General features: G+C 49.8%; 1 protein-coding gene across 1 annotated transcript in view; it reads right to left on the bottom strand.

The window, feature by feature from the left end:
• Nucleotides 1-13,681, bottom strand: part of LOC128979871 (multiple C2 and transmembrane domain-containing protein 1-like) — a 111,311-nt gene extending 97,630 nt beyond the window's left edge. Inside the window, exons 1-2 of the mRNA XM_054398289.1 lie at nt 13,670-13,681; nt 13,437-13,551 (exon numbers count right to left, since the gene is read on the bottom strand). Coding sequence (XP_054254264.1) covers nt 13,437-13,551; nt 13,670-13,681 — 127 coding nt within the window. The remainder of the gene's footprint in view (nt 1-13,436; nt 13,552-13,669) is intronic.
• Nucleotides 13,682-26,088: the final 12,407 nt, after the last annotated feature.

Here is a 26,088-nt window from a genome sequence, read left to right as displayed (position 1 = left end):
AGGTGTCCCTGCCCATGGCAGGAGGGTTGGCACTGGATGATATTTGAGGTCCCTTCCAACCCTGACACTTCTGTGATTCTGGGTTTGAATATCTCCAGAGAGGAAGACTCCACAACCCCCCTGGGCAGCCTGTTCCAGGGATCTGTCACCCTCAGATTTTTCCCCCTTTCCCATGGAACTTCCTTTGCCTCAGCTTCCACCACTGCCCCTTGTGCTGTCCTCGGGCATCCCCCAGCAGAGCCTGGCTCCAGCCTCTGGGCACTCCCCCTGCACAGCTTTAGCACCAGCAATGAGGTCACCTCTCAGGCTCCTCCTCTCCAAGCTACAGAGCCCTCAGCTCCCTCAGGCTCTTCTCCTTCCTGACCTGCTCTCCACCTACCCAAGAATTATCCACCTAGGATCACCTTAAAAAAAAAAAAAAAAATGACAGTAATTAGTTTAAATTGCACAAAACCCTCCTGGGAAAGTATTACCCTAGGAATGAAGATGCCAAATACAAATTCACAGCCAGCACTCAGATGCTACCAGGATGCAGAGCTCCTCTACTCCAATGCCAGCTGGGAATGTTAATTAATGTTAACATTAAAAAAAATAATAAAATGTTAAATAATAATAATAAATGTTAATTATTCAGTGCCCATTAAAAAACAAAACAAAACAAAACAAAACAAAGAGCCAACATTAATTGTCACAATCAGAGCTTTTTACCTTTCTGGTGAAGACTCATTCCTGCCATGAAAACAAACAACAACAAAAAAAAAAAAAACAGAGACAGCTTTAGTGTATTCCACCATAGCCTGTGTTAATTATGCTTAATTAGGAAGCGTTCATTTAAGCAAATATTAATTATGCTTGGGAAACAGAAAGAGTGGGGAAGAAATGTTCTGCACAGGGCAGGACACAACTGAAGTCAAATGTGCTGTGTTCACTATATTAAGAAAAAAAACCAAACAACAAACTTTAAAATGCTGCATTTTAAGCATGGCTGCAGCCAGAGTAATTTGAAGAGGATTTAAGCCTGGCCAAGAGTCTCTTGAACTGGGGAGCCCAGAACTGGACACAATGCTTCAGCTGTGGTCCCAGCAGGGCAGACTAGAGGGGGAGGAGAACCTCTCTTGACCTGTTGGACACACTCTTCTTAATGCACCCCAGTCCCCCCTTCAACCCAACACCACCATGGCCACCAAACCATGTCCCAGCTTGCATGGCCATGCATTTCTTGAACACCTCCCTGGGCAGCCTGTGCCAATCCCTGACCACTCTTGCATACAAGAAATTGTTCCTCATGTCCAACCTGAACCTATCCTGGCACAATTTCAGACAATTTCCTCTCCTCCTGTCACCTGAGATGAGGGAGAAGAGCCCAATCCCCAGCTCACTCCAACTTCCTCTCAGGGAGCTGTAGAGAGCAATGAGGTCTCTCCTCAGCCTCCTCTTCTCCACACTAAAAAACCTCAGCTCCCTCAGCTGCTCCTCCCCAGCCCTGTTCTCCAGACTCATCCCCAGCTTTGCTGCCCTTCTCTGGACCTGCTCCAGCCTCTCAATGTGCTTCTTGGAGTGAGGGGCCCCAAATTGGACCCAAGATTTGAGGTGTGTCCTCAGCAGCAGGGGACAATCACCACCCTGGTGCTTCTGGGCAGCAGCATGAGATGCTGTCAGACAAACCTGGGAGAAGGAACAGGTCCTGGCCTGGATGGAGAATGCTCTGACTGCTGTGTCCCCCCACACCAGGGCTCTGTGTGTCCCCAATGGTGGGCTCTAATGATGCATCCAGGAACATACCTGGGGTGAGCAACTGATGCAACCTGAGCAAAGCCTTCCACACTGTCCCACACCACATCCTGGTCTCCAAGCTGGTGACACATGGGTTTGATGGGGGGACCACAAGATGGATAAAGAACTGGCTTGATGGCTGCACCCAAAGAGTGGCTGTCAATGGCTCCATGTCCCAGTGGAGGCCAGTGACAAGCAGAGTCCCTCAGGGATCAGCCCTGGGACCAGTCTTGTTCAACATCTTTGTTGGTACCATGGACAGAGGCATTGAGTGCACCCTCAGCAAGTTTGCTGATGACACCAAGCTGTGTGGTGCAGCAGACAGCTGGAGGGAAGGGATCCATCCAGAGGGACCTGGACAGGCTGGAGGGAAGGGATCCATCCAGAGGGACCTGGACAGGCTGGAGGGAAGGGATCCATCCAGAGGGACCTGGACAGGCTGGAGGGAAGGGATCCATCCAGAGGCACCTGGACAGGCTGGAGGGAAGGGATCCATCCAGAGAGACCTGCACAGGCTGGAGGGAAGGGATCCATCCAGAGGGACCTGGACAGGCTGGAGGGAAGGGATCCATCCAGAGGCACCTGGACAGGCTGGAGAGGTGGGCACAAGCCAACTTCATGAGGTTCAACAAGACCAAGGGCAAGGTCCTGCAGCTGGGTGGAGGCAATGCCAAGCACAAATCCAGGCTGGGCAGGGACTGGCTGGAGAGCAGCCCTGAGGAGAGGGACTTGGGGGTGCTGGGGGAGGAGAAGCTCACCAGGAGCTGTCAATGTGCACTTGCAGCCCAGAAAGCCAAGCAGAGCCTGGGCTGCATCAGGAGAAGTGTGGCCAGCAGGTCAAGGGAGGTGATTCTCCCTCTCTGCTCAGCTCTGGTCAGACCCCACCTGGAGTACTGCATCCAGTTCTGGAGCCTCTGATACAAGAGGGATCTGGAAGTGCTGGAAGGTGTCCAGAGAAGGGCCACCAGGATGAGCAGAGGGCTGGAGCTGCTCTGCTATGAGGACAGACTGAAAGAGTTGGGGCTGTTCAGTCTGGAGAGGAGAAGGCTCTGAGGTGACCTTCTTGTGGCCTTCCAGGATCTGAAGGGGGCTCCAAGAAAGCTGGGGAGGAACTTTTTAGGCTCTCAGGGAGTGACAGGACTGGGGGGATGGAATAAAGCTGGAAGTGGGGAGATTCAGACTGGATGTGAGGAAGAAGTTCTTCCCCATGAGAGTGGTGAGAGCCTGGAATGGGTTGTGCAGGGAGGTGGTTGAGGCCCCATCCCTGGAGGTGTTTGCAGCCAGGCTGGATGAGGCTCTGGCCAACCTGCTGTAGTGTGAGGTGTCCCTGGCCATGGCAGGGGGGTTGGAACTGGATGAGCCTTGTGGTCCCTTCCAGCCCTAACTGATTCTATCATTCTATGATTCTGGTTTTCCCCCCACTTTGTGAACATTTCTGTCTTCTTGGAGAACAAAAGCTATTGAAAAAGAAAGGAGGCTTGGCCTCTGCAATCACCAGCAGTAAAGAATCAGGACTTGCAATCTGCACTGTCAGCACCATGCTCCTCATTTCTAGCAAAGGAAAGAAAACCAGCTTAACTACACAGGAAAATGTCATCTGGAATTAAATTGAATGGCAAACACCTTCCTGCAGCACTGAAAGGATAAGAATCATGGCAATGAAACTGAAAGAAAGGGAAATCATCTGAGGCTCCTTAGCAAATAAATGTGTTTGCTGAGTAAGCAGCTCCCTGCATAAGGATTTATCATGGAAGGGGAAAAGAAGAAAGAGGCTTTGTGCTCAGTGCTGATCTTTAACTGGAAGTAGACATTTCTAAGTGATGATAACAAACCCTCAAGGAGGAAAAATATCCCCCCAAAAGAGGAAAAAGGCACAATCTCTACTGTTATGACTGGAATCTGCAAACAAATGTAAATCATAGAATAGAATCATAGAATCATTAAGGCTGGAAAGGACCTCTGAGCTCATCCAGTCCAACCATCAACCCAACCCCACAACCCCACCCAAGTGCCATGGCCACAGCTTGCTGCAACACCTCCAGCCATGGGGACTGCACCACCTCCCTGGGCAGCCTCTGCCAGTCCCTGACTACTCTGGCACCACAGAAATTGTTCCTCATGGCCAACCTCAACCTATCCTGGCACAATTCCAGGACATTTCCTCTCCTTCTGTCACCTGAGACTAGGGAGAAGAGACCAACCCCCACCTGAAGTTCTTTACACTTCTCATCTGTCTGCATCTATCATTTGAAGGTTCCTGCCTGTGTAGATCAAGATCACTCAGGAATGACTTGTGTCCATGATTATTTTTTTCTGTTTGGGACATAGCAACAAAAAAAAAAAGAAAACAAAAACAAAAACAAGAAAAAAAAACAAAACAAAACAAACAAAACAACCCAACACCACAGTTTTCTGGGAGCTTTATATCATTAAAAAAAAATACAGTGAGCCCTTCTCATCTATGTGACCTCCTGTGCAGCCCATCATGGAGAAACAGAGCAATTTGGTTTCCCAGGTCTCAGATTCTGAACACAGTCAACACTGAAATATTTTCCAGACAGGGACTACGTGGCTCTGAAGTTTTAGAGTTACAAGACCTCACAGAAGAATGATACAGCAGAGGCAGAAAGAGCCTCAGGAATGCAAGGTTTACACTCTTCCTGTGGGGAGTGGAACTAAAATAGAGATGGGGAGATTCAGATTGGAAGTTAGGAAGAAATTCTTCCCCATGAGGGTGGTGAGAGACTGGCACAGGTTGCCCAGGGAGGTGGTGGAAGCCTCATCCCTGGAGGTTTTTGCAGCCAGGCTGGATGTGGCTGTGAGCAACCTGCTGTGGTGTGAAGTGTCCCTGCCTGTGGCAGGGGGGTTGGCACTGGATGAGCCTTGGGGTCCCTTCCAACCCTGACAATTCTGTGATTCTATGATTCTTAACAGCAGACTTCTTCTGCTCTTAGCCAGAAGGTTCATTTCCCACAGCTGCTCTCTTTTGCATTATAGCTGAAGTTGGATGGCAACATCTGCTCACCAGACTCTGCATGGTAAGTGAAAAACAGCACCAATGGCAGACAGCAATCAGAAAAGTAATATTCACAGCAGAACCATTAACCCCTCCTAAGGGCAAAACTAATTCCCTTGTTATAGTGAGAGCCACCCCAGAGTATGACTGCAGCAACTCAGATGGGAACGGATACTGAAGGCAAACAGCATCAAGTGTTCCGATGGAGTGTTCTGATGGAAATTAGGATCATTTCTTAATTCTGGAGGAAAAATCAGCTCATAAAGAGTGGAGTGAGTGGGACAGCAGTGGAGAAATGATTCCATGAAGGGTGGAGTGAGTGGGACAGCAGTGGAGAAATGATTCCATGAAGAGTGGAGTGAGTGGGATAGCAGTGGAGAAATGATTCCATGAAGAGTGGAGTGAGTGGGATAGCAGTGGAGAAATGATTCCATGAAGGGTGGAGTGAGTGGGATAGCAGTGGAGAAATGATTCCATGAAGAGTGGAGTGAGTGGGACAGCAGTGGAGAAATGATTCCATGAAGAGCGGAGTGAGTGGGACAGCAGTGGAGAAATGATTCCATGAAGAGTGGAGTGAGTGGGATAGCAGTGGAGAAATGATTCCATGAAGAGTGGAGTGAGTGGGATAGCAGTGGAGAAATTATTCCATGAAGAGTGGAGTGAGTGGTACAGCAGTGGAGAAATGATTCCATGAAGAGTGGAGTGAGTGGGACAGCAGTGGAGAAATGATTCCATGAAGAGCGGAGTGAGTGGGATAGCAGTGGAGAAATCAGTCAATGAAGGGAGGAGTGAGTGGGACAGCAGTGGAGAAATGATTCCATGAAGAGTGGAGTGAGTGGGATAGCAGTGGAGAAATGATTCCATGAAGAGTGGAGTGAGTGGGATAGCAGTGGAGAAATGATTCCATGAAGAGTGGAGTGAGTGGGATAGCAGTGGAGAAAGGATTCCATGAAGAGTGGAGTGAGTGGGACAGCAGTGGAGAAATGATTCCATGAAGAGTGGAGTGAGTGGGACAGCAGTGGAGAAATGATTTCATGAAGAGTGGAGTGAGTGGGATAGCAGTGGAGAAATGATTCCATGAAGAGTGGAGTGAGTGGTACAGCAGTGGAGAAATGATTCCATGAAGAGTGGAGTGAGTGGGACAGCAGTGGAGAAATGATTTCATGAAGAGTGGAGTGAGTGGGATAGCAGTGGAGAAATGATTCCACAAAGGGTGGAGTAACAGAGATTAATGTCTGGCAGTCCTCCATTTAAAAAATATCTTCTTCAACATAGGGAGATAGGAAGAAATATTTTTGCAATTAGAAATATTAGAATCATAGAACCACAGAATTGTCAGGGTTGGAAGTGACCTCAAGGCTCATCCAATTCCAACCTCCCCTGCCATTGGTAGGGACACTTCACACTAAATCAGGTTGCTCAGAGCCACATCTCTTCATGCCTAAAAGTGTAGGTGATAAAAATTGTAAGCAGGGACATGCTGGGACATGCTTTAGTGGCTATGGTGGTGTTGGGCTTGATATTAGAGGCCTTTTCCAGCCTCAAGAATTCTATAATTCCAAGTGACAGAGTGAGACACTGCTACAAGATCTTAGCATTGTATGGAGTGAAGTCAGACACACAATAGTTCAAGACACTGCTCGAGCATTCAGCTGTCAGAACAGTAACACAGGCAGGAGAAGGCACAGAAGGAAAACAGGGCCAGGATACAGGAGGGATAGATTTTGTCTCATTCATCCTCCTGCAATACATCACAGAATCACAGACTGACAGAACCATTCAGGTTGAAGCAGAGCCTCAGGATCCCCAAGTCCAAGCCCTGACCTTATTCTCCAAGGGTCACCCCTAAACCACAGCCCGAAGCACCACATCCAAACCACCTGCAAACACCTCCAGGCTTGGGGACTCTGCCACCTCCCTGGGCAGCACATTCCAGTGCCTGACCACTCTTGCTGGGAACAAATGTTTCCTGCTGTGCAGTCTGAACCTACCCAGTGACAGCTGGAGGCTGTTGCCTCTTATTGTGTCCCTAATTCCCTGGGAGCAGAGCCCAGCACAACCTCTCCACAACCTCCTTTCAGGGAGCTGTAGACAGCAGTGAGGTCTCCCCTCAGTCTCCTCTGTTTCACACCAACCATCCCCAGCTCCTTCAGTCTCTCTGCATTAGATTTATTCTCCAGGCCCTTCACAGCTTCCTTGCCCTGCTCTGCACTGGCTCTATCACCTTCTACATCTCTCTTGTTCTGAGGTGCCCAAAACTGGACACAATACTCAAGGTGTGGCCTCCCTAGAGCTGAGTACCAAGGGACAATCCCCTGCCTGCTCCTGCTGGGCACAGCATTTCTAATCCAAGCCACAATTCTTTCCCCTTTAGTTGTAAAAATATTTGCTAAGCACTCAGCTAAGACCATGATGAATCTGTTCCAGACACTGCTCTGAATTGTCTCTGCATTGATGTGCTAACCTCAAAGCATTCCAGAGCTGTCATTAACAAGAGAGGCAGCAATGTGATCACAGCACTCTCATCTCCTGGTACATCCTCACAAAGCAAACCTGAACATCAATTTTACTCCTGTTTTCTTCATCATTTTTACTTCTTTCTTTCATTAGTTTTACTCTTCCTTGTACAGCACCCTGAGATCAGCTAAACAGCACAGGAGTCCTGTTCCCAGAGAGATGATAATATGTGCAATCTCTTCATGTTCTTTTTTCACTGTGTGTGGCAGAAGAGTGAAGCCAGGGTGCAGTGTGCTGCTTTCTGGAGGAAGTAAGTCATCAGAGAATCCAATGTTTTAATATTTCATAGGAAATATTAATTTCTTCTAAGGAGAAGCCTGGGAAGCTCTGTGATCATCCTTTTGTTTTATGCTCACAGCCTCCCTCCTGAGTCTCCCCTTGTCACTGTGGGTTGGGTTACAGAAGGTTGCTTGGATACCTAAGAGGGTACCTAAAATGTTGCACCTGCCTCACACTGTGGAGTGAGGTTGATGAGGGAAGATCCCCAAGCTGTGAGACCATCTGATTTCCCCATTTTCCATCTGCTGCCCTGGAATCTCAACCTTTTTATGCAGTTATTTGACTTCCTGCAAGAAAGGCCACAGGAGACTGGAGCTGAGGGCAGTGGCTGTCATTTGGGATGGCTCTGGCTGGAAAGGACACAGGGCTTGGATGTCTGCTCAGATGCTGCTCAGCCTCACCTAGCAGCAAGACAAACCTCAGCTGGAGAAGGAAGGCCACATGGCCAATGCCATTCCTGTGCTGAGGTCTCAGGTCCTTCAGCTCCAGCAAGCTGCACTCTGCCTCTCCCAGGCAGGCAGTCAACATTTCACCTTCCTGCTGCTCCCTGGATCTGTGTGCTGCCAGGAAAGCCAGGGAGACAGGAATGATGGAGCCACAGAATCACGGAATGGCTTGGGCTGGAAGGGAGCTCCAAAGGTCCTGCAGCCCAAGCCCTGCAGCCAGCAGAGACCTCTGCAGCTGGAGCAGGTTGCTCAGAGCCCCAAGGAACCTGACCTGCAGTGGTGCCAGGCATGGAGCAGCTCTCACCTCTCTGGGCAGCCTGGGCCAGGCTCTCAGTAGCATTTCATCCCCCAAGGGGCACCACTGTGTCTAGGTGCATCACTCCTGACAGGGGATGTTACACTTTGTATGAATACCTTGAATTTCACTGGAATTTCCTCCCCTCTAGCCAAAAAACACAGGAAAATGCCCCAGATATTACCACTGAACAGCTCTTTGCTGAGTGCCTGCTGGAAAGTCTCTTCAGTTTCTATTTTTGCTTGTAAAGCTCAGCCCTTCAAATTGGCTTTGTAGAGTAAAATGAGGAGCCCATGGACAGCAATATTTTTTCCCCAGGAAGGTGAGGATTATCTTATCATTTTCTTTCTATGACACTTTAATGGAACTCCTATTATATTGTACTTATCTTTTTATGCACAAGACTGCTAGAGGAGAGGACATTCTGCTCCACTCAAACTGACGGAGATTCTACCACCAGCTTCAGTGCATCAGGAATAAATGAAGTAACCACAAAATCTGGAGTTTATCTAAAATGCTCAGGAGGCTTCCTCTTTTACATCCACTCAGTCATAGGAATAAACATTTCTGCTCCACAGTTCCCATAAATAAATCTCTAATTAGGCAATTAGGGTTGGCTTTTTGGTGTTTGTTTTTTTTTTTTTTTAATTAAAATTTTCCTTACATTTTCATAGATGTAGGTTCTCTGTCTTCACCAAGGGCAAATCCTGCCTGATGATCTTGGTGGCCTTTTGTGATGGAGGGACAGCATCAATGGATAAGGGAAGAGCAACAGATGGCATCTGGAGCTGTGTGAAGTGTTTGACACTGTGCCACCTGAGATGCTGCTCACCAAATGGGAAGAGCATGGACCCGAGGGGTGGGCCCTGGCTGGGTAAGGAATTGGCTGCAAGGCTGCACTCAGAGAGCTGTGGCCAACAGCTCAAGGTGCCAGTGGAGACCAGAGCTGTGCCTCAGGGGTGGGTGCTGGGACCAGTGCTGCTTCACATCTCTCTGGGTGACATGGGCACTGAGGCACCTTCAGCAAGCCTGTAGGTGACTCCAAGCTGTGTGGCCCAGCTGGCATGCTGGATGGACAGGATGGCATCCAGAGGGGCACTGGACAGGATGGAAGGATGAGCCCAAGCCAACCTCATGAAACTCAACAAGACCAAACTCCTGCAGCTGGCTCAGGGCCATCCCCAGCACCAGTCCAGGCTGGGGGAGGAGTGGCTGAGAGCAGGCTGCAGGAGAAGGCCTTGGGGGTGCCAGGTGCTGACAAAGTGCCCAGGAGCCAGCAATGGTCCCTGGCAGCCCAGAGCCAGCTGAGTGCTGAGCAGCATCCAGAGCAGGGAGAGAGCAGCACAGGGAGAGGATTCTGCCCTCTGCTCTGCTGTGCTCAGAGCCCACCTGCAGCACTGCCTCCAGCTCTGGGCCCCAGCACAGGAAGGACCTGGAGCTGCTGGAGAGGCTCCAGAGGAGGCCACCAAGAGGAGCAGAGGCTGCAGAACCTCCCCTGTGGGACAGGCTGGGAGAGTTGGGGCTGTGCAGCCTGCAGAAGAGAAGGCTCCAGGGAGACCTCAGAGCAGCCTCCCAGCACCTGAAAGGCTCCAGGAGAGCTGGGGAGGGACTTGGGACAAGGGCTGGGAGTGGCAGGATGAGGGAGAATGGCTTTGAGCTGGGAGAGGGCAAAGTGAGAGTGGAGAGGAGGAAGAAATTGTTGCAGTGAGGGTGAGGAGAGACTGGCACAGGTTGCCCAGGGAGGCTGTGGCTGCCTCCTCCCTGGAGATGTTCCAGGCCAGGCTGGATGAGGCCCTGAGCAGCCTGGGCTGGGGGGAGGTGTCCCTGCCCATGGCAGGGGAGTTGGAGCTGGAGGAGCTTTCAGGTCTCTTCCAGCCCAAACCATTCTGTGATTCGGTGATTCTCTTCTGTACAAAAGTACTCTGCAGCTCCAAGAAACAATAATAATAATCAAAGTCTTTTATTTGGATGCCTGAGCAGCAGGGCTGTGAGGAAGCTGGAAAAGTGTGCAGGAGCCTCCTGAGAGCAGCATCTGAGAAATTCCTGCTCCTGACAGGTTCTGCTGAAGGTGGCACAGAGCCAGCTCTCACAGGCAGCTTCTGCCAGACCTTGCCGTGGGGAAATTTGCAGCAACCGTTGCTGTCTCCAGAGGTATCAGCAGTGAGTTTATTTTGGAATTCTTGCAGGAATTTTCCCTGTAAAATGCCAGGGAATGGCTGCTAAAGCTGTGCTCTCAATTTGCTTACTCATTCCACAATTTCTTTGAGACACTTCACTTTCCCATGGGAATGGATTTCCCCTTAAGTCCTTAGGAAAGGGCATTCAGACCACCTCTTAGAAAGCTGCCATGCAGTTTCCTCAGGCTCTTGGGATGGAGAAATGAGGGGAAAAGAACCCAAGAGCCAGAGTGTGGTAAAAGAAACATAGACAGGTGAGATGCTTACTGAAATACCAGAGAGAATAAGAGATGAGCAGAGTGCAAATGGTGTTCCTCATGCAAAGGGGAGAGCTGTTCCCCCTGAAGTTTACAAGGGGACAGCAGACTACCACCAACAGGTGAGGATCTCCTGGAGTAATTAATAATCCCTGTCTGTGATGGAGAAAGAAAGCCACATTAGAGAAAAAAATAACTGGATGTAAACCTCAGCACTGGTGAGGACACACCTGGAGTGCTGGGTTCAGTTTTGGCCAACTCACTCCAAGGAGTGACAATGAGGATCTGGAGCAGGTCCAGAGAAGGGCAACAAAGCTGGGGAAGGGTCTGGAGAAGAGGGCTGGGGAGGAGCAGCTGAGGGAGCTTGGGGGGTTTAGTGTGGAGAAGAGGAGGCTGAGGGAAACCTCACTGCCCTGAAAGGAAGTTGGAGTGAGGTGGAGGTTGGTCTCTTCTCCCAAAGAAGAGGTGACAGAACAAGAGGAAACAGCTTCAGGTTGTGCCAGGTGAGGTTCAGCTTGGATATTAGGAAGAAAAAAATTCCCAGCAAGGGTTCTCAGGCACTGGAACAGGCTGCCCAGGGAGGTGGTGGTGTCACCATCCCTGAAGGTGTTTAAAAGAGCTCTGGATGTGGTGCTGAGGGGACAGGGCTCAGTGGCAGTGGCTCAGCAGCAGTGGTGGGGTTGTGAACTCCGGGTGAGCAGCTGGAGTTGGTGATCTCAAAGGTCTCTTCCAGCCTCAACAGTTCTGTGGATCTAAGGTGAGCTGTTTGGTGGATGGAGAGGTGCAGGCATGGTGAGGGACCTGGCAGTATGAGCAGGCACTGTGTCAAGCAGGCAGAGCCAAAGCTCTTCCTCCAGTGGACTTTGGCACCTTCAGGAGAAGAGAAAACGTCCTCAAGCTGTGCCAGGGGAGGTTTAAATTGGATATCAGGAAACTTTTATACACAGAAAGAGTGGTTAAGCCCTGGACCACCCTGCCCAGGGCACTGGTGGAGTCCCCATCCCTGGAGGAGTCTCAAAGCTGTGTGGATGTGGTGCTGAGGCCCATGGTTCAGTGGTGACCTGGCAGTGCTGGGTTCATGGTTGGACTGGATGATCTTAAAGGCTTTTTCCAAATAAAACAACTCTATGATTCCCCAAAGGGATTTGCCCAGATGGACAAAGCTGCTGTGGCATATCAGAAGCTGGTCTCTCACCACTCCTCTCCTCTTTCCTCCTGGTTTTCTAAATCACAGAAGGACAAATGGTCTCCACCACCATCAGGTATGAATCACTGCTGCCAGGACCCTGCATGGACCTGGCTACCTTCCATGAGATCTGGCTGTCACCACTGGCCACCAGAGCTGCTGGGTAGCAGGAGACCAGGCTGCAGGGAGAAGAGAAACCACCACACTGCTGCGGAGAGCAAAACCATGGCCAGAGCAGGAAGGGAATAGAGAAGTATTTTTCCACTCTACAGTTTACACTGGGCAGCTGCAGTTGTTGCCAGTGACAATGAAATCTGGATCTCCTTTAACCAAAGCTAACCACTGTGCAGAAATAAAAAAGAGACAGCACTCCAGTAGCCTCTGGGATCCCAGATCTCAAGCATCTGGACTCAGACACAGGCCAAAAGCACAGGCTGCCTAAGGAGCAGGTACCTCTAAATAAAACACTCTCTAAATCATAGAATGGGTTGGGTTGGGTTGGAAGGGGCCTTGAAGCTCATCCAGTTCCAAACCCCCTGCCATGAGCAGGGACATTTCCCACCGTCCCAGGGTGCTCAAGGTCCTCTCCAACCTGGCTTTGAATGCTCTGAGGCTTGGGGTTTCTACAACTCCTCTGAGTGCCCTGTTTCAGTGTCTCACTACCCTCACTCTCAACAATTTCTTCCTAATGTCTCATCCAAATCCATCTTTTTCCAGTTTGAAGCCATCACCAACTGTCTTGTCACTCCATGCCTTTGTAACAGGTCCCTCCCTAGCTCTCCTGCAGCCCCTTCAGGTGCTGGAAGGTTGCTCTAAGGTCTCCCTGGAGCCTTCTCTTCTCCAGCCTGACAACCCCAGCTCTCATCCTGGCCTCACAGCAGAGGTGCTCCAGCACTCTGATCCTCTTTGTGGCATCCTCTGGACTCACTCTAACAATTCCAGGTCCTTGTGCTGGGACTCCAGAGCTGCAGGAGAGGCCTCAGCAGAGCACAGCAGAGAGGCAGAATCCCCTTCCTGCCCCTGCTGCCCACACTGCTGGGGAGCAGCCCAGAGCAGGGCTGGCTCTGAGCTGGCAACACTTGGAGCCAGCTCATCTCCAGCTCTGCACTCCCCAGCACCCCCAAGTCCTTCTCCTCAGAGCTGCTCACTGCTCATTCTCTTCCCAGCCTGGATTTGTGCTTAGGATTACCCCAATGTTTGACACCATGAGCTGCCTCAATTGCTCCCTTTGACCCTGCTGTGGTGGACAAAAGCACAATCAACTAGCAGAAGAATTAAACCAATGTTAGCTAAGTCGTACTCCCCTTCCTGTGTGGCTTTAGCTGGCTGCAGCTCCTTTTACTGCCTGGCTTGGAGTCAGAGAACCTCTGAACCTCTAGATAGTTTTAGGCAGAGTTTAAGCAAGACACTTACAGTCCAGACCTTTAATTCCTTCACATATTTACCCAACAGGCATGTCCGTTGCCCAAGGCTGAGGCAGTGTTCCTCACCTCCACGGTCCCTTGCTGCTAGGTGCTGTCCTCTTCTGAGAGTCACCTCCAGCTGGTACATTCCGGGGTCCTCAGAGGGTAAATCTTCATTACTTGTTCCAACAGAATTTGTCCTCTGGAGAGAAAGAGCAATAAAAATGCAAAAGTGTTACAGAAAGCTTCCTGGAAGGTGTGTGTTTCTGCTGCATCACCATTCTGCTGAACTCAGACAAGGCCAGGTCCCACTCACCCACCTCAGAGCTCATAGCTCAACACCAAGGAGCCCACCCTTGTCATCAGGGTGACAGTTCAGTCACAGCATGGCTCAGGTGGGAACGGACCTCAGAGCTCCTCTCTTCCAACCTCCCTGCCATGCCCAGGGACACCTCTCAACTAGACTCAGCTGCTCAAGGCCTCATCCAGCCTGGCCTTCAACACCCCCAGGCAGGAGGCAGCCACAGCCTCCCTGAGCAGCCTGTGCCAGAGTCTCAGCAGCCTCACACTGAAGAACTTCTTCCTCAGCTCCAGTCTAACCCTGCTCTGCCTCGGATCCAAACCATTCCCCCTTCTCCTGTCTCCAGACACCCTCAGGAAAAGTTCCTCTGCAGCCTTCCTGCAGGATCCCTTCATGTCCTAAGGTCCCCCCAGAGCCTTCTCCTCTCCAGGCTGCACACCCCCAGCTCCCTCAGCCTGGCCTCACAGCAGAGCTGCTCCAGCCCTTGGATCATCTTTGTGGCCTCCTCTGGACTCTCTCCAGCAGCTCTGTGTCCTTCTTGTGCTGGGGACAGCAGAACTGGAGGCAGGACTGGAGGTGAGGTCTGAGCAGAGCAGAGTCCAGGGTCAGAATCCCTTCTCCTGCCCTCTGTCCACACTCCTCTGGCTGCAGCCCAGCATATGAGTTGCTTTCTGGGCTGCAGGAGAGCATCCTCTTTTAAGCCAAGACAACCCAAAAGCTGTTTGACATCTGAATGGTTAACTTTACTATTTAAAGTTTTATTTAAAAACAGTTCTTTGATGCCAGTATTTATGATACAATTTCCACCTTAAATTACATTCACACTAACTCCTGGCCCACAAAAAGCAGAGTAATACAAAGCAGAGCTGGACCTTACAGACCTGTTTGGACCACTGACAGTACCCTCAAAACCTGGATTTATTCAACAGTGATAATCTAGAATCATAGAATCCTAGAATCCCAGCATGGTAGGGCTTGGAAGGAACCTCTGGAGATCATCCATTCCAAATCCCTGCTCCAGCAGGGCAGCCACAGCAGCTTGCCCAGGAGCACAATGGCCAGGGGGGAGTTGGAAGCTCTGCAGAGAAGGAGACTCCACAACCTCTCTGGGCAGCCTGCTCCAGGGCTCACACACCCAAAAAAAGTTATTTTTTAATGGTCTTAAGATCTTAAAGACCATTCAATTCCAACCCCGCTGCCATGGGCAGGTACACCTCCCCCCCAGCCCAGCTTGCTCAAGGCCTCATCCAGCCTGGTCCTGAACACCTCCAGGCAGGAGGCAGCCACAGCCTCCCTGGGCAACCTGTGCCAGTCTCTCCCCACCCTCACTCTCAGGAATTTTGAAATCAAATGGCTTTGCTGCTCTCCTGTACTTTATATACCATAGCCCAACCTGGCTTTCAAGAATTCCAGACTTGGAGCCTCCACAACTTCTCTGGACAACCTATTCACAGTGCCTCACCACCTCCTGGGATGAGTCTAGGCACTGAATAATGAGCTATGATTTTCTTAGCTGCTGCAGGACAAAAATATGTGATTGTGGGGTTTTTGTGGTGCGTTTTTTGTTTGTTTTGTTTGTTTGGGTTTTGTTTGGGTTTGTTTTTTTTTTCACACAGAGTTGTGGGAGCAATGAGGGATGGAGGAAATACAAAGACATTAAATGCAGCTGTGGCTGTAGCTGTTATTCTGCCTGTATGCCAGGGCAAAGAAAAGGTTAAGACAATCACAGAATTAACCAGGTTGGAAAAGACTTTTGAGATCATCAAGCCCAACCTATCACCCAACACCATCTAACCAACTAACCCATGGCACTGAGTGCCTCATCCAGGCTTTTTTTAAGCACTTCCAGGGATGGGGACTCCACCACTTCCCTGGGCAGCACATCCCAATGACCAATCTCTCTTTCTGTGAATCTCTCTTCCTAACACCCAGCCTAAAGAGCAATTGTTTGAATAACCTGTGACATTAAAAATATAAAACAATGATAATAAAGGAATGCAGAATGCAAGGAACTCTCAGGGCTGCACAAATAAGTGGCCATATTTCTGTCACCAGTGGCAAACAACAGGAATTATGTTTCTTGCTATGTCTAAGCTTCTGAAAAATAATTTTAAATACATTTCTCCCTAAGTAGCAAGGGGTCTGGAGCACCACCACTGTGTCCATCATCCACTGACAGCACATTGAGGAGCTTCATATATTACACACACTGAGCACCATGGTTACATCTTCTCATGCTAAGAGCTAAATCTTTTAAGATCAGTGCTATTATTAATTTATTAAGAGATTATAGGTCCTCTGCAAGCAATAAATAAATAAATAAATAAACAAACCCAAAGAACCCAGCAGTGTGACAGGAACATCTCAAACACCAGGACCTGCACTAAGGCAGGAACCTTTGGTGGTTTCTATTCCTGCTGCCTCTCTTTTGTTTTTAAGGTGCTAACAAAGCCAAAGCACAAAGGAAGCCACATGGACTGGTTGAGTTGGAAGAGACCTTTGAGATCATCCAGTCCAAGCCTTACCCTGGCACTGCCAGGTCACCACTGAGCCATGGCCCTCAGCACCACATCTACACAGCTCTGAAACCCCTCCAGGGATGGGGACTCCACCACTGCCCTGGGCAGCCTGGGACAGGCCTGGACAACCCTTTAGGGGAAAAAGTTGTTCCTCCTGTCTAACCTTAACCTCTCATAGTGCACCTGAAGCCATTTCTTCTCATCCTGTAGATTGCCCCTTCAGGGAAGAGACCAACCCCCACCTCACTCCAACCTCCTCTCAGGGAGCTGCAGAGAGCAATGAGGTCTCCCTCAGCCTCCTCTTCTCCACACCAACCCCCCCAGCTCCCTCAGCTGCTCCTCCCTCCCAAGCCCTCTTCTCCAGACCCTTCCCCTCCTTTCTTGCCCTTCTCTGCACCTGCTCCAGCCCCTCAGGCTCCTGCTGCCACTGAGGGCCCAGAGCTGAGCCCAGCACTCAAGCTGCAGCCTCAGCAGTGCCCAGCCCAGGGGCACAATCCCTGCCCTGCTCCTGCTGCCCACACCATTGCTGCTCCAGCCCAGGCTGCTGCTGCCCTTCTTGCCCCCCTGCCCACTGCTGCCTCAGCTCCAGCTGCTGGCACCCAGCACCCCCAGGGCCTTTCCTGATGGACACTTCCCAGCCCCTCTGCCCCCAGCCTGCAGCCTTCCTGGGGTTGTTGTGCCCCAGGGGCAGAACCCAGCCCTTGTCCGTGTTCAATCTCATCCCATTGGACTCAGCCATGGATGCAGCCTGCCCAGGTCCCTCTGCAGAGCCTCCCTACCCTCCAGCAGACCAACACTGCCACCCAGTTTGGCATCCTCTGCAAACTGCCTGAGGGAGCCTCAATGCCCTCACCCAGACCATTGGAAGGGACCTGGCTCAGCACTGAGCCCTGGGGAAAGATGAAGTCCAACTATTAGATTACCAATGCCAACCAATTTCTTTGCATCTCAGCAGGAAAAACAAACCCTCATTGTGTTAGCTTGTGTGATATGTCCCTGGGGAGCTTCTAATACCCAAGGTGACATGAACCCCAAATTTCTTTTTGATAATTGAAAGGTTTGCTGCTGTGATTTGTTTTGGGTTTTTTCCCATGTTCTTGGGGTTTTTTTAGTGTTTGTGTTTGTTTGTTTTTCTGGTTGGTTTTGATGTTGTTTTGGTTTGGGGTCTTTTTGTTGTTGCTCTTGTTTGGTTTTGATTTGTTTGGTTTTGTTGCTGTTGCTTTGGATTGATTTCGGGATTTTTTTTAGTTAGTTTTTGGTTTGGTTTGGAGTTTTTTGGTTGATTTTGCTGTTGCTTTGGGTTGGGTTGGTTTGTATGTATTTTTTTCCCTTTTATTTCCCATTTCTGCTGCACATATAAAAAAACTCATTCCATTTTCTCAAGAAAAAAAAACAAATTACAGAGCAGTTGTGAGCTCTGGCTGCAGCTCTCTTGGGGCTGGACTCAAAGGTCCCCTCCAACCATTACCATCCTATGCCTCTATGTCATGAAGCTGCTCACTGCTGAACCCTTTGTGGTTCAGAAGGATGAAAAGCTAAGCAAGTTCTCCCAGCTCTACTGCTCACAGCCTGAGAGGCTTTTCACTGTGGTTTTGATATTCAGCATCTTCAACAGCAAGCCAAAGGGCTGCAAGGTATCTGATGGGCAGGATTTAATAATTCCTTTATTATTTTCCAGTGATCACAGAATGTTACGAAATAATAAAGGAAAAAGCTACCTCCAGTTATTGCACATCAAGTGCTTCCACCATAAGAAGTGTTTACTGGTGAGGATCCAATTCCACCTCTGCATGCAAGAAAAAATGGAGCCACTTTGAAGGTGACAGATGGCTACCATCACCACCTTTCCCATATCCTCTAATTTCTCAGTTTGTTAAAAAAAACCCAAAAAAACAAAACTAGGAAACCAAAAGACAAAGAATCTGCTCCTGGTCACCAGGCATTACCCAAGCCAGGGCTAAATCTGTGCTAGGCAGACCAGCAATTTCTGGGTAAAAGATGACAATCAGTGACATCCTTTGTGCTGTCATCTTCTCACAAACCACACAGTTTCAGGTTAACTCAGGAACATCTCCTAGAGCAGGATCCTGAGGATTTGACACCACTTTTGCCAGTCATAATTATCTATCATCTTTCTTACATCACCATGATCACAGAATCACAGAATTAACCAGGTTGGAAAAGACCTTTGAGATCATCAAGCCCAACCTATCACCCAACACCATCTAATCAACTCAACCATGGCACCAAGTGCCTCATCCAGGCTTATTTTTAAGCACTTCCAGGGATGGTGACTCCACCACCTCCCTAAGCATCACATTCCAATGGCCAGTCTCTCTTTCTGTGAAGCATTTCTTCCTCATATCCAAACTAAACCTCCCCTGTCAAAGCTTGAGACCAACACTCTCCTTCAAAACTCAGTATTTCCAAACATTAGTCATCTAAAGACACCAAGATTTCACAGAAACATAGAATCATGCAATGGTTTGGGTTGGAAGGAACCTTCAAGATCATTTTACACTGGGCAGCTGCAGTTGTTGCCAGTGACAATGAAATCTGGATCTCCTTTAACCAAAGCTAACCACTGTGCAGAAATAAAAAAGAGACAGCACTCCAGTAGCCTCTGGGATCCCAGATCTCAAGCATCTGGACTCAGACACAGGCCAAAAGCACAGGCTGCCTAAGGAGCAGGTACCTCTAAATAAAACACTCTCTAAATCATAGAATGGGTTGGGTTGGGTTGGAAGGGGCCTTGAAGCTCATCCAGTTCCAAACCCCCTGCCATGGGCAGGGACACTTCCCACCAGCCCAGGGTGCTCAAGGCTTCACCCAACCTGGCTTGAACCCCTCCAGGGAGGAGGCATCCACAGCCTCCCTGGGCAGCCTGTTCCAGTGTTTCCCCACCCTCACTCTCAATGATTTTGACATCAAGTGGCTTTGCTGCTCTCCTGTACTTCATATACCACAGGCAGCACAACCTTGTGCCAGCAGTTCGGGAGATGTAGGAGAAAATGTAAGATGTAAAGATGTGAAGAGCCCTCTGCTTCAGAAAACAATTGCTTCAGAGGGACACATCCTAAACTGGACACAGTTTACTGTCTAAAAAAACCAAAAATTATACAATCAGTAGTATTAATAAACAACAAAAACCACCACACCTGTAGCACATTCCCCCTTCCAAAAAGGATACCTAAAACCTTTAGCAAACAGCAAAACAGAAAGGAACACATAAAATCTTTAGCAATGCACTTAAACAACCCCAACCCTCCCTGACATTGTCCTGTGCTTAGAAGTATATTTTGGAAACAGATTGAAGTTGTGCTCTTATCTGAGTCATTGGAGCATGTGGTGACAGCTCCCTTGATCTGCTGTTCCACTTTAGCATTCGTCCAAGACACACTGATAAGATAAGCAAAAAGCACTTCCCCCTCCCATCCCCACCCCCAGCATAAGGCAAAAGGATCAGCATCAACACTTCCTAAGTCAAGGAAAAGGGAAGTGTAAGTGGAGTTGTGTAAGAGGAGTGGCAAGGGTCCATGTGCTGGAGTCCCTGTCAGGTGCAATCAGGCAGTTTTCCTTTCAGGGCTGCATGCAAGAGGTGAAATTAAACCCAAGTGCCATGGCAAGGAGGAAGCAGCAGTGGAAGGTTTCACAGCACCACATGAAACATTACCAGCTTCCACACAGAGCAATCATACCACAAAGCTTGGAATAATGTAGCTGTGTCTTCAATATTGCATAAGAAGAATTTTCCACTCCAGTTACTGGCCTGGCTGGAACTGTTTTCTGCAGATCATTTCCATTTCTCAGAGCTCCATGTGCTGGGGACACCTGCCCCCAAGGAATTCAGCCATTCTGGGCATCCCAGTGGCTGTCAGCTTCTCCTTGGTGCAGCTAATGGGAACTGACTGTGTTTCTCCTGTGCTTCTCCTTACCAGGAGAGCCTGAGGGAGCTGAGGGCTCTGAGGCTTGGAGAGGAGGAGACTGAAAGGTGACCTCTTTAATGTTTATTAATATGTAAAAGGTGAGTGCCAAGAGGCTCTGCTGGGTGATGCCCAAGGACAGTACAGGAGGTAGTGGTGGAAGCTGAGGCAGAGGAAGTTCCATGGAAACAGGAGGAAAAATTTTTCCCTGTGAGGGTGACAGAGCCCTGGAACAGGCTGCCCAGGGGGGTTGTGGAGTTTCCCTTTGTGGAGATATTCAAGACCCTCCTGGATGTGTTCCTGTGTGATCTGCTCTGGGTGCTCCTGCTCTGGCAGAGGGGTTGGACTGGATGAGCTTTGGAGGTCTCTTCTAGCCCCCTCACATTCTGTGGTTCTCTGATTCAGATTCACCACAACAAAGCCAAGGGGCAAGCAATTTTACATTTCACCAGAACTATTTCCTTATCTGCCTTTGGTTCACAAATTCATAGAATGGTTTGGGTTGGAAGGGGCCTCAAAGCTCATCCAGTTCCAACCCCACCTGCCACAGGCACGGACAGCTCCCACCAGCCCAGGTTTCTCCAGGACTTAACCAACCTGGATGATCATCATGTGCCAAACAGCACTTTGTACATCACTGCTCAGGCTGATGGCAGGACAGGGAGGACTCTGGAACCTCTGAGTACATCAGTCACACAACACACTTTTCATTCTGTATCTCCCTTACTCCCTCCTGCCAATCCTACCACAACAGCAACACAAAAGAACACTCAGGCATTTTAAATATTGCTGGAAATGTGCAGAAATTGCCAGTATTGCCAGCATTAAATCAGTATTAATAATGCACTGTTTTCATTAACTACATCTCTGCTTTGGCAGGGACAGCTTCATAGAATCATAGAATCAGTCAGGGTTGGAAGGGACCACAAGGATCACCCAGTTCCAATCCCCCTGCCATGGCCAGGGACACCTCACACTACATCAGGCTGGCCAGAGCCTCATCCAGCCTGGCCTTAAGCACCTCCAGGGATGGGGCCTCAACCACCTCCCTGGACAACCCATTCCAGGCTCTCACCACTCTCAAGACTAAGCAGCTTGTCAGAAAAGACATTAGAATCATAAACTCATAGAATGGTCTGGGTTGGAAGGGACCTCCAATGATCATCTCATCCGACCTCCCTGCAGTCAGCAGGGACATCCTCCACTAGATCAGGTTGCTCAGAGCCTTCTTAAACTATCTCCAGGGAATTGCCTCAACCTTGGCTATCTCCAGGGATGAGCCCCAGTCACCTCCCTGGGCAACCTGTTGCAGCGTTCCAGCACCTTCATGGTGCAGAACTTGTTCCTCACACCCAATCTCAATCTGCTCTGCTCTCATTTCAAACCATTGTCCTGGTCCTGTCACTGCAGGCCTTTGGGAACAGTCCCTCTGCAGCCTTCTTGTAGCCCCCTTCAGCTACTGGAAGGCTGCTCTAAGGTCTCCCTGGAGCCTTCTCATCTCCAAGCTGAACACCCCCAGCTCCCTCACCCTGCCCAGGTGCTCCAGCCCCCTGAGCATTTTCATGGCCCTCCTCTGGACCTGAGTATTTACAACAAATGTGAGAAGCCTCAGTTGTTGGGGTGAAGGTTCTGAGTGGATGCCATGTGGTGATGAACCGCAAAATCCAGGGTTTGTCTCTCTGCTCTTTCATTACACCCTGGCAACAGTGCACACATGCAGTCTGACAGGTCTGAGTTACCAAGAGATGTTCAGGATGATTTCTGCAGAACAGAGGCAAGAGGTGCTGGAAGGTATCCAGAGAAGGGCCATGAGGATGAGCAGAGGGCTGGAGCTGCTCTGCTATGGAGACAGCCTGAGAGAGTTGGGGTTGTGCAGGCTGGAGAGGAGAAGGCTCTGAGGAGACCTTCTTGTGGCTTTCCAGCATCTGAAGGCAGCTACAGGAAAGCTGGGGAGGGACTTTTTAGGATGTCAGGGAGTGACAGAACTAGGGGGAATGGAGCAAAAATAGAAATGGATAAATTTAGATTGAATGTTAGGAAGAAATTCTTCCCCATGAGGGTGGTGAGAGACTGGCACAGGTTGCCCAGGGAGGTGGTGGAAGCCTCATCCCTGGAGCTTTTTGCAGCCAGGCTGGATGTGGCTGTGAGCAACCTGCTGTGGTGTGAAGTGTCCCTGCCCATGGCAGGGGGGTTGGGACTGGATGAACCCTGAGGTCCCTTCCAACCCTGACAATTCTGTGAGTCTAAGTTTAATGTTAGCATTAACCACATACACACACACACATTTTTATACACCAGGGTATGCTCTGAGTGTGACTTCCTAGTTCTTAGAGCCAGGAAACACACTGTGGCTAAATAAAGAGTCCTGAGTGAAGAGATGATACCAGAATACAGCCAAATTTCCATACTGCTTCTAAAAGGCCATCACAAAACAACCTCTAGATTAATTTGGTAAAGTGGAGCAGGATGGCCAGACCATCCATGTTGTGGAGCTTTACAGGTTTGGAGGTGATCTGCTGAAGAGCAGCACCAAGGAGAAGGAGCTGGGAGTGCTGGGGGAGCAGCAAGTTCTGCATGGGACAGCAATGTGCCCTGGGGGCCAAGGAGGCCAAGGGGGTCCTGGGGGGCATTCAGAGTGTGTCCAGAAAAGCCAGGGAGCTTCTCCTCCCTCCCTCCCTCCTCTGCCTTGCTGAGGCCACAGCCGGAAGATTGCATCCAGCTCTGGGCTCCATCCCCAGCTCAGGAGGGACAGGGATCTGCTGCAGAGAGGCCAAGGGAGGGCTCCAAGGATGCTGAAGGGCCTGGAGCCCTGCCTGGGGAGGAGAGGCTGAGAGCCCTGGGGCTGTGCAGTGTGCAGAGGAGAAGACTGAAAGGGATCTGCTCAATGTCTGCCAAGAGCTGAGGGCTGGGGGGCAGGAGGGAGGGGACAGGCTCTGCTCAGCTGCAGCCTGCCATAGGCCAAGGGGCAAGGGATGGCAAGTGCAGCACAGGAGGTTGCAGCTCACCAGGAGGAGGAACTTCTGCACTGGGAGGCTGCCAGAGCCCTGGAGCAGGCTGTCCAGAGAGGTTGTGGAGTCTCCTTCTCTGGAGCCTTTCCAGCCCCATCTGGATGTGTTCCTGTGGGACCTGCGCTGGATTCTACGGTCCTGCTCTGGCAGGGGGCTTGGACTGGAAGATTTCCAGAGGTCCCTTCCAACCCCTGACATCCTCTGAGCCTGTGAGTGCTTGAGAGACTCAGCCTCTTTCCTGAGCTTCATGGCCATGGCTGAAAAGAGCTGCTCTTAATCTGCTTATAGAAGGAAAGCCTGAAGAATTAAGCAGAGTTCTGACTGCAAAACAATGAGAATATTTTAGGCAAATCACAGAGTATTACAGGCTGGAAGGGCCCTCCAGAGATCACCGAGTCCAACCCTCATGCCAAAGCAGGAATGAAGAGAAGTGTGGCCCGCAGGTCAAGAGAGGTTCTCCCCCTCCTCTGCTCCCACCTAATCAGGCCACATCAACAGTATTGGGTCCAGTTCTGGGCTCCCCAGTTCAAGAGACTCTTGAACAGAATCCAGTGGTGGCTATGAAGATGCTGAGGGGCCTGGAGCAGCTGTGTGAGGAGCAAAGGCTGAGAGCCCTGGGGCTGCAGAGCCTGGAGAGGAGCAGCCCCAGAGGGGATCTGAGCAATGCTCAGAAACAGCTAAAGGAGCTGTGGAGAGGGGGCAAGAGGCTGGGGCCAGACTCTGCTCAGTGGTGCCCAGGGACAGGACAAGGGGCAAGGGGCACAAAGTGGAACCCAGGAGGTTCCATCTGAGCAGGAGGAGAAAGTTGTTTGGTGTGAGGGTGCTGGAGGCCTGGAGCAGGCTGCCCACAGAGGCTGTGGAATCTCCTTCTCTGCAGAGCTTCCAAGCCCCCTGGCCATTGTGCTGCTGGGCAAGCTGCTGTGGGTACCCTGCTGGAGCAGGGGGGTTGGACTGGATGATCTCCAGAGGTCCCTTCCAGCCCCCACCCTGCTGTGATTCTGTGCTTCTGTGATTCTGTATGCTCTGTAGAAAATAGCTTTGGGAAGGACACTTGGGAGAAACTTGGGTTTATCTCCAGCAGCCTCCACCTCTAGAGCTGTTGAAGAAGAACCTGTTCTGCATCTGCCATTTCCTGGTTTAATGAAGAAAAAACAGCCAGTGGGGGGGAAAAAAAACGTACAAAAAGAAATTATTCCAGAGCAAACCAATAAAGTTGGAAGAAACCTTTTTTTGTTGTTCTTCCTCCCCCAGAGTAAGCAGCAGCTGAATTTCTTATCAAAGAGATGTTCAGCCAAAATCTGTAGCTATCCTGGAGTGCTGGGCACACACAGGTAATTTTAAGGACTGGTATTTCTGTACTTGATCTGCAAATTCATAACTCAGTACCAAATATAGTAGCTTTAAATTTATGTCTTCTGAAACAAACAAACAAAAACAAACAAACAAAAACCCTAAAACCCAGAGCAAACCAAAACAAACCCTGCTCATCACCAGCAGATTAAAGAGTAGCTAGTTTAATCAAGGCAGTACCAGATAAGGGCACAATGGTGAAATGCAGCTGGACTTTCCAACTAACTACTGCTACAAATGGGGCAAAATACTTTCCAGGATGGAAAGAGTTGGAAGAAAAAGCAGCAAAGAATCACAGAATTGTCAGGGTTGGAAGGAATCTCAAGGCTCAGCCAGTTCCAACCCCCCCTGCCATGGGCAGGGACACTTCACACCACAGGAGGTTGCTCACAGCCACATCCAGCCTGGCTGCAAAAACCTCCAGGGATGAGGCTTCCACCACCTCCCTGGGCAACCTCTGCCAGTCTCTCACCACCCTCATGGGGAAGAATTTCTTCCTCACATCCAATCTGAATCTCCCCACTTCTAGTTTTGTTCCATTCCCCCCACTCCTATCACTCCCTGACACCCTCAAAAGTCCCTCCCCAGCTTTCTTGTAGCCCCCTTCAGATCCTGGGAGTCCCCAGTATCTGCCCTTACTCAGAGGTGAAAACAAAGACTTCAGGTTCTGAAGGGCTTCCAGCCTAAATGCTGTGCTTACAGCTGGTGGTGTGCAGGTGAAACCATACCTGTGAGGAGCACTGACAACCTCAGGAGGATCTGGCATGATGACAGCAGCTGCTTTTCACAGAAGAGACCAGAGAAGAGCTTTTAATTTGTGATGCACCAAGGGAGGCTAATGACCTGGGGGGAGGGCAAGGAGGCCAGGAAGGAGGGTAGCAAAACAGAGGAGGAAGCTGTGGTTGCTTTACTCAAGAATGAATTCATCATCTTGGTGGAGAAGGGATAATTTCTTTCATTTTCTGTTTGCTCCACTGTCTCATTCTCTCTAAGTGGTGCTGCTGAAATAAATTGAAGTACATTTGAATGACTAAGTGGGGAGCAAGCTGCCAAAACCAGGGTATGGAAGCAGGCAGGAGGAAGGACAAATTGGCTGAATCTCATCTGATTGCTTTGTCAATACTGATTATTTGTTTGATTTTTTTTCCTGCCAAAGCAGGGCTACTGCTTCAGATGCAGAAAGTGATCTGAAGTGCAATTCTGAACACCAAAACTTTCACAACATTGTCACACTTACACATTTTATTAATTTTTTTTCATCTGTTCATTACTTCTTTTTTTTATCGTTTTTATTTTTAGAAGGAACTGCAGCAAAGCTGTTGGCAGTAATCAGTTTGATGCTAAAAATCAGCATTTGGTTTTAATGGCTTTCAAATAAAACTAAAGACCAGCAATTAGCACAGGGGTCACCAAAAATCCCAGAATCCCAGCATGGTTGGTGGAGGTAGGAAAGGATGTCTGGAGATCATCCACTCCCTGCTCCAGCAGGGCACCCACAGCAGCTTGCTCAGGAGCACAGTGGTTGGGGGGGGGTCTGCAGAGAAGGAGACTCCACAACCTCTCTGGGCAGCCTGCTCCAGGCCCCCAGCAGCTGAGGGAGTTGGGTGTGTTTAATGTGGAGAAGAGGAGGCTGAAGGA

The sequence above is a fragment of the Indicator indicator genome, chromosome Z (genome assembly GCF_027791375.1).
Source record: "Indicator indicator isolate 239-I01 chromosome Z, UM_Iind_1.1, whole genome shotgun sequence".
Classification (NCBI taxonomy): domain Eukaryota; kingdom Metazoa; phylum Chordata; class Aves; order Piciformes; family Indicatoridae; genus Indicator; species Indicator indicator.
This window is presented reverse-complemented; position numbering and strand designations above follow the sequence as displayed.